At 38.9% G+C, this 8,462-nt stretch overlaps 1 protein-coding gene across 1 annotated transcript; it reads right to left on the minus strand.

Moving 5' to 3' along the window:
- Window positions 1–3,353: 3,353 nt before the first annotated feature.
- LOC126757997 (tryptophan 2,3-dioxygenase) lies at window positions 3,354–8,136 on the minus strand. The gene is made up of 7 exons (XM_050471958.1): window positions 7,962–8,136; window positions 7,685–7,845; window positions 4,673–4,806; window positions 4,252–4,611; window positions 3,941–4,190; window positions 3,783–3,876; window positions 3,354–3,699 (listed from the first exon to the last, which is right to left on the minus strand). The coding sequence occupies exons 1-7, from the start codon at window positions 7,985–7,987 to the stop codon at window positions 3,591–3,593; spliced, it is 1,134 nt and encodes a 377-aa protein (XP_050327915.1). The 5' UTR covers window positions 7,988–8,136; the 3' UTR covers window positions 3,354–3,590.
- Window positions 8,137–8,462: the final 326 nt, after the last annotated feature.

Genomic DNA, 8,462 nt, shown 5'->3' on the forward strand with positions numbered 1-8,462 from the left:
TCTAAGATGCAGTTTTAAAAATAATGTGTTGATATGCTTTTGTAATAAAAAATGGTTTGGTAAAAATTGATCGGTGAGAACGCGTAACAACCGTAATGTTTATCTTCTATCAATTTTTGAAAATATTATCAACATAAATGAGCTGTTTCACACAGAGTTTCAAACTCGCATACTGCCGTCTGTCACCTACAAATTTGGATCTGATTAAGTGCGCAGTTAATCCGGATTAACGCTGCCGTCTGTCAAGGCTATTACGCCTGAACAACGTTTACAAATCGTTCAACTTTAGTACTTCGTATTTACGTACCGTAAAGAATGTGTTTCACGTGCTTCGCTCAACTTTTGGTCAACATAATCGGCCTACTGCGCTTACTATTCGCAATACCATCACCCTTATTGGGACCTAGCATTCATGGGGGGGCGGGAATAATGAAGGACTTATAGAGTTTGGTCTTTGTTCGTCGAGAGAGGACCTTACTTGTCAATTGCTTACTAAGTTCGGAGAAGCACTTGTTGTCAAGAGTTATTCTACGTTAGATTTCAAGGTAGATATTGTTGTTGGTGTTGATGCTGATTCCAAGATAGTGTCATGGGAACCAGGTTCCGGGTGCCACGAATGTTTATTTGATGACAGGAGATATTACGTCTTGCCCTCGTTCACTGCAGAAATCGACGAAGAGGTGATAGTTAAGAGGATAGAACCATGTGCAGAAATTCACTCAAGTGAGAAATTCTTTTCGACAGAATAGACCACATCATGCACGGAGTGAAGAAAATATAGCAGCCGTAGCTGCGAATGTACACGAAGATCATAGAGAGTCAATTCGGCGTCGTTTGCAGCAACTCGGACTGACGTATGGGGCGACTTGTCGCATTTTACGTCGAGATCTTAAATTTAATGTGTACAAAATATAGCTTGTATAAGGATTGAAGCCGCTCGACCTTCCCAAGCAACATTGCCTCCGCTCCATGCGATCTTGAAAAATTCCAAGAAGATCCGAAGTTTTCGAGCCAAATTTCGTTCAGCGATGAGGCTCATTTCTGGCTCAATGGGTATGTAAAAAATCAAAATTTACGCTTTTAGGACGAAGAGCAACCTAAAGAGATTCAGGAACCGCAATATATAAAGTCCAAAGTCTATGCGGACAACCGTGCTTCGATTCAGGTCTTGGAGCAAAGTATCACGCGTGTCATTCGCCAGTTGCCAGTCGAAATGCTCGAACGAACTCAATCGATAGACCATCTGAGACGTAGTTGCGGCCAACATTTGAAGCGATAATCTTCAAAAAATAAACGCCAAAGAGCAACCGTAGCTGCGAATGTACACGAAGATCATAGAGAGTCAATTCGGCGTCGTTCGCAGCAACTCGGGCTGACGACTTGGCGCATTTTACGTCGAGATCTCAAATTAAAAGAGTACAAAATACAGTTTGTGCAAGAACTGAATACGCTCTACCTTCTCAAACAACATTGCCTCGCTGTATGGGATCTTGAAAAATTCCAAGAAGATCCGAAGTTTTCGCGGCCTGAAGAGATTCAAGAACCGCAATATATAAAGTTCAAAGACTATGCGGACAACAGCGCTTCGATTCAGGCCTTGGAGCAAAACATCACGCGAACGAACTCAATCGATAGACCATCTGAGACGTAGTCGCGGCCAACATTTGAAGCGATAATCTTCAAAAAATAAATGCCAAAGAATGCTCTCCCGAATTATAATAAATATTTCTTTAAAAATTGTAGGGAATCTCGAACTTTATCACCCTTTATAGATATATAAACACTTTGTGAAGCCGAAAAAACTCTGGTTCCGGCTCCGTCTTCGACTTCTCAGTCTTCTAGTAGGTTTGCTGTGTAAAGTTTATTGATCTTTCCTTGATATATTAGTGGACCTACGTTTCAACTCAGAAACTCTTTCATATTGCGCTTAAATAGTGACAAAGACTGATGTGAAGTGGTCTCACGATTGCGCTTATAGTCCAGAGTGCGCAAATGCGGCACCGATCTCGGGAACAGTGCAATATTTTACTCGATTTTTGAAAAGTTTACTTTCTAGACTAAGTCACACAGTTAGTCGTACAAGCTAAGATCTGTCAATATGAAATCGTGGACCAAAAACTCTATTTCCTCGCTTAAGTTCCTTTTTCATCATCTTCCTTGTGCTACTATGAGCAAAAAATAATAAGACTTTGTTAATAGTTTAACAATTTGTTCTTCAAAATCTATGTCGTTCCCGTCAACGTAATCCCCCTTGGCCCCAATAAACTGGTGCCAACGTTTTGTCTGATCTTCGAAACAGTTGGGAAGTCAATTTTTGACTCAAAACGGTTTCCTTGCAGCGATGGTTTCAATTTGCTGAATAGCCAGAAGTCACACGGAGCTAAATCAGGCGAATACGGTGGTAATGGCACAATATTGGTTGAAAATTTGTCGAAAAACTCACGAAAAATCAATGCAGTACGCGACGGCGCATTATCGTGGTGTAAAAACCAAGAGCTGTCGGCCCATAATTTCGGTCTCTTGATGCGATATATGATCGTTTCGCGTAAATGACGCAAAACACTCAAATAGTATTCCTTGTTGACAGTTTGGTCGATCGGAAGAAGTTCCGCGTGCACCACACCTCGATAATCGAAGAAAAGTACCATTACATTCAGCCGATTGATCGTTCTTTCCGGTTTGTAAGTATATATCAAAGACTCATCGCCAATAATAGTAGGTTTCATGACATTTTGGTAGTCCAAAAGCATTGTTTCACAGACAATAACGCGACGCTGTTTTTCGAAAAAAATTTAGTGAGATCTCTGACTATTAATCGTCGATTCTCAGGCACCAATTCCTTTATTTTATTGATCAGTTGACGCTGATGACCGTGCTGGACGTGGTTCGCCGTCAACGCGTTCTCGACCCTCTTTGAATAATTTTTACCGATCAAAAACACTTACTCGCTACAGGTAACCGAAGTCCTTTTCTGACATTCTGTACCTTTCAGCAACATAAATTTGATTCCACACACAAATTTGAAAGGAACATCTTTGTTGTATACCTTCACTCACCGTAAAAATCGCGAATGCACCTATTATGTACTTCATAAAGACAACCGCATACCAAACGCTGATGATTATTTTCATGTACCATTTCGCACAGATGCCACTGACAGTCATACCAACCTAGAAAAAATATTTCGACGAATTGGTTTTCGCGCGAAATTTAAATTAAAAAGTCTTACTATTATATTCGTATCTCCTTTAATAGACCTGTGATAGGGAAAAGGATAAGACTTCTGTGCGATACTCTATTCAAAGGCTATAAAATGAGTAGCCAATCCATGGAAATATCTCCAAACACACAAATATATTTGAAAATTATTATATTTCAATAAATTTTTAACTAAATGAAAGGTTGGGGCAGTGAAAAATATGAGCATGAGTTTCCAACTTGCCCAAGACAGGTCTGCAAACGGCAGTGGGATATAAAAACCGCATAAGTACATACAACTAAAGGAATTATGATAACATATTAAGTATATTATCTTAAAAATATGTAAAATTCGTAACCTAAAAAGCAGCAAAAAAGAAATTAAACGAATGTCAATTAATCAACTCCTTTCGCATTGAGACATCAAGCGGCGGAATGGCATCGCGTGGAATCAAAAACGTCGACAAATTGAACAAATCCAAGAACACCTTATAACGATCACTGCGAAAGCAAAACGAAAACAAACGAGCGTTAATTGAATGCATTTTGCTCAACGAAATGAAGACCAAGGCAAATCGATTTACCTCAATGTGGAGCGCAAATACTGGTAACCCGAAGAGCCACCAGTGCCCAGCTGCTGTGAGCCAATCATGCGTTGCACCATGATCACGTGATTGTCTGTAAACGATACAAGTCATACATATAAAAATTCGTATTCGCATAAGTATTTCATTTGCCTTACATCGCCACTTCGTAATTAGCGAATCAATGTCCATCAACAGTGTTAACATCTGATGCGGCTGGCTGAAGCGTGGCTCGTCGCGGTAGAAGGTGATCATAATGGCACCCTGCAGAGCTTTATAGCTGAAGCGACGATCGCCACGCGACACTAATGCCTCGTGCACGTCACGATCGAAGATGCTGCGATAGACCTCGCGTCGCTTCTCAATGTCCATAAGATGATAGTTGCGTGCCGCTTCGACGGGCTCTTGCTGTAACGATGATACGTGGCATGTATGTAAGTATGTATATATTAAAACTTGACGAACTCACCATTGCTGTCTGCACTTGCTGGTCTAAGAATTTCTCAGCACTCGCTTGAAATTTGGCCCAGAAATTGAAGCCGTCCGTCTCCAGTCCTGGTGTACGTTCCAGCCATTTTTGTATTAAATCCAACATGGAGGGTTCATTTTCTGATTTTTGTATAGCATCCATTGCGGCCGATTCATTGCCGAATGCCTCCGAGTATTTTTGATTGTACTTAACGCGCTGATCGGACTTGACGCCCAGCTTATTTTCAATTAGACGAAATTGTAAACTCTGAAAACCGGAAGCCGGCGCAAGATATGTGCGAAAATCCATGAAATCGAGCGGTGTCATGGTCTCCAAAATGGGCACTTGATCAACGAGCAGCTGTGTGTTATAAATGATTAGTAATTATTATGTCAGTTCCTGCAATTATTGTAATTATCACCTTGAGTATGAGTACTATGCGATTGAGGCGTTTTAGAATTTCCAACGTTTTCGATTCCTCAAGATCCTCTATGTTCAACATTTCACGTATGGAGTCGAGTTCGAAAATGATCTGCTTGAACCATAGTTCGTATGCTGAAAGTATAAAAAATGTTATTTGAAGAAAAGTTAGAAAAACGTGGGGTTATAGAGTATAACATAAAAGAGAAGGGATCATCTTAAAGGGTTTTTATATCCAAGTCATCCAGTGTAAATGGGACTTATAAAAACTACTGGGGGTGATTGTCGTACGGCTCTTAAAATAGTTCATCGACGTTAGGTTAAGATTCTATAAGTTTTCGGAATTAAAATCTCTTCTACGACAGGCCCGTTTTTCTGTGGATCAAGAAAAATGTTCGAATAGCTTTAACCGTTGAGCTGAGAGAGCAAGATGGTAGCACATTTAAACGGTTAACTAGTGGGTTAGAGATGAGATATTAAGTGGGTTAAACGCAGGTCTTTAGACAGTCGTTGTGTCACAAAATTTTTCTTCGAATGACATCCCCGAATAATCAACAAATTATGATTGGAGGAATAATACAATATCTGTAGCTACTTCCTTTCCAATATATTTCATTCAAAAGACATGAGGAGTCGGTATTGCGGAAGCAGGAAACAAAAAAATCATTTCGTTAACGATGTCTATGGTTGGCATATAATAAGCCTATGGGGTATGTTTTATAGTAAGCTAACCATACCTACAGGTTATTTCCAATTTTCTAATATGGGTTGTAATTTCAGCCTAATTGTTGAATAAGATTTTGTTGAAGCTATTAGAGAGGAGATTGGGTGACCCACTTTGGCCAGTGCATTTGACAACATTACTGCCGTCGTACTGCGAAAGTCCAGCAAATCGGTTTGCAGAAGCTACTTTATTTATAGGCGATTCCGACATTATTCTTACCAGTTCTATGAGAATTTTTTTCATAGCAAAAAAATTCTTAAGGGTTCGTGAGAGCTTGTAGATGAAAAATGGATACCCAAAATATGTGATGACGTTGCTATGAAACTAGGTTTCAATTAAGCTATTAGGTATTATGTATGATCTAATAAATCAGGAACCGGAATTTGATGATTGATTTCTGATGATGGAGAATCTTATTGTATATTTATATTTTTATTCAAGTAGCTTAAATTGTCCTTCTTTTTACATATTTAAACAGTTTTTCACATACAAAACAATGAAATCGCTTCACAGGTGCATTTCGTATAGCATAAAAATATCTTTATCTTGGTTTGGATCGGTCGGTTTATGGTAGGTATATCTTATAGTGGGAGTTTGAAGCGTTCCTGTGAACAATAATCTGAGGATAATATCATCGTGATATTTTCTCAAGTGTCAAACAACTAGTAAGCAAAAAATAGTAAGGCTTTTTACTTTAAATTTCGTGCGAAACCCCATTCGTCGAAATATTTTTTTCTAGGTTGGTATGACTGTCATTGACATCTTTGCCAAATGTCACATCAATATAGTTATTAGTGTTTAGTTTACGCTCGTCTTTCTGAAGTACATAAAGTGTATTCGGCGATTTTTACGATGAGTGAAATTGTTCAACAAAGAAGTTCCATTAAATTTCTGTTGCCGAAACCTTCTGAAGGTTAGAAAAGGTCTTCGGTGATAATTGTTTGTCGCGAGCAAGTGGTTTTTATTGGTACAAATTGTTCAAAGAGGGTCGAGAACGCATTGACGACGAACCACCTCTAGGACGGCCATTAACATCAACTGATGATGAACATGTCAATAAACTAAAGGAATTTGTGCTTGGGAAACGACGATGAACAGTTAGAGATCTTATTGGCACCGTTGGCATATCGTAAGGATCAGTGAAAACAATTTTGAAAGATGATTTGGGCCTAAGAAAAGTGAAAGCGCGATTGTTTCCAAAATCACTCATTTTTTTGAAAACATAGATGCGTTCACGTTTGCGGAACAATGCTTTCTGACTAACAGGATGTCATGAAACCTATTATTACTGGCGACGAGTCATGGATCTATGCTTACGACCCTAAAACAGATGAACAATCGGACAATCGGCCGAATATCGTGGCAAAGGTGAACCAAAGCAGAAAAAAACACGTCAAAGCAGATCAAAAAACGAGGTTATGTTGACAGTTTTCTTCGATTATCGAGGTGTGGTGCACGCCTCACTCTTTAACAACTGTTTCGAGGATTAGAAGAAACGTTGGTACAAGTGTATTGGAACCAAGGGGATTACTTTGAGGTAGACGACACAGATTTTGAAGAATAACTGAAGAATTTTAAAGTTATGTACGAAGCCTTACTATTTTTTGTTTATAGTAGTATGTCAGCTATATCCTACAGTGGTACCAGCTGTCTCAACAAATGAGCAGCTTCTTGGGGAGAAGAGAACGTGTGCTAAATTTCAGCTCGAAGTCACAAAAACTGACGAACTATATACATCGCGTGTATACAGACAGACAGACGGTCACGGCTAAATTAACTCAGTTCGTCACTCTGTTCAGGGTATAATAAGTTGTTAAGAAAACTATTAAATTAAATTTGTGTAATTCTTTTTTTGGTATCAATTAGTACGACTTATTATGACAGACACAACATTTAATGGAAAGTTCACGGATTTAAAAACTACTGCGCACATGAGACCTTGATAAGATAGTTTTTTAAGAGCTAGTGAACGTGCGAATTTCACTAGCTTTAATCAATTACATATTTTTATGTAAGTATGTATACACATAATTCATATATATATTTTTTAAGGAAGTAAAAGCAACATTTTTTTGGGCAACATCTATAAATATACATAAGTACATACATACTATACTACGTATGAACTCATATACGCCATAGACTGATAAGAGTTCACTGAAACCTAACAAACAAATGAAAGCATCACTCATCGTACAATCGAATTTTTAAAATCTATATTCTTTTCCTCCAGTGCAAATTTATATAAGAAGTGATATTTGAGTTCAACGCACAGCATTCACTACTAACCTTGATGGGTAACGATGAAGAGATGCTCGTCATGTACGGGCCGGTTATCCACCACCGACAGCATACGTTGAGAACTCAAAACCTTGTCCAGCATCAGATATTCGCCATAGATCATGCCTATCTCGGTACCCAAAGGCGTGGCAGTGTCATCATGTAATGAACTAACGGTGCATAAGAGATTAGATTAAAGTAACGCGTATATTTTTAGGAAAAGATAATGTGCACGTGAAACAATAACAACAAAAACGTGTAGTGATAAGACAACACGCCTACGCACCCATTTCCAGCGTACGGACAAGCCATGCTCAATAAAGTTTCCTAACAATTACGATTACTAAGCTGATTACAATACACACATACACACACAGTGGCTGAAAACACGCTGTTGATTTCTTTAACTGTAAATGCTCCACTTAAAGTCACACCGCGTAATTACCGCAACACCGAAACCGTCGAACGCTGAAAGAAAACTGAATGAGCTGCTGAGTTTTGAATGGGAATTCTTCGCATTCCTCGCTTTAGTCTGTGGCTTGACGTCAGCGTTGAGCATAAGTTCGCAACGATCGATTTTACTTCGAGATCAAATATCAGCACCATATACTAGATTACTATGCAACAACTAGATTATCTCTTCGAATGTGTGCCTATTATATATTTGTGCATATGTATGTATGCATGCGGAGAGAGCCGGCGTGGTTGGCTTATCAATGCAGCTCCGCTACGTTTTGTTGCCATTTAATATGACATAAGAAGTGTCTTGCAGAAACGGTGTTTTTAG

The sequence above is a fragment of the Bactrocera neohumeralis genome, chromosome 5, assembly GCF_024586455.1.
Source record: "Bactrocera neohumeralis isolate Rockhampton chromosome 5, APGP_CSIRO_Bneo_wtdbg2-racon-allhic-juicebox.fasta_v2, whole genome shotgun sequence".
NCBI classification, from domain to species: domain Eukaryota; kingdom Metazoa; phylum Arthropoda; class Insecta; order Diptera; family Tephritidae; genus Bactrocera; species Bactrocera neohumeralis.

Excerpts from the sequence above, each read along its gene's own strand:
- LOC126757997 (XM_050471958.1), bottom strand. The coding sequence starts at position 7,987 with ATGGCTTGTCCGTACGCTGGAAATGG. Across the intron at positions 7,846-7,961 it reads TGTCCGTACGCTGGAAATGG|TTCATTACATGATGACACTG; the intron begins GTGCGTAGGCGT and ends ATGCACCGTTAG. Across the intron at positions 4,807-7,684 it reads CTTCATCGTTACCCATCAAG|CATACGAACTATGGTTCAAG; the intron begins GTTAGTAGTGAA and ends TTATACTTTCAG.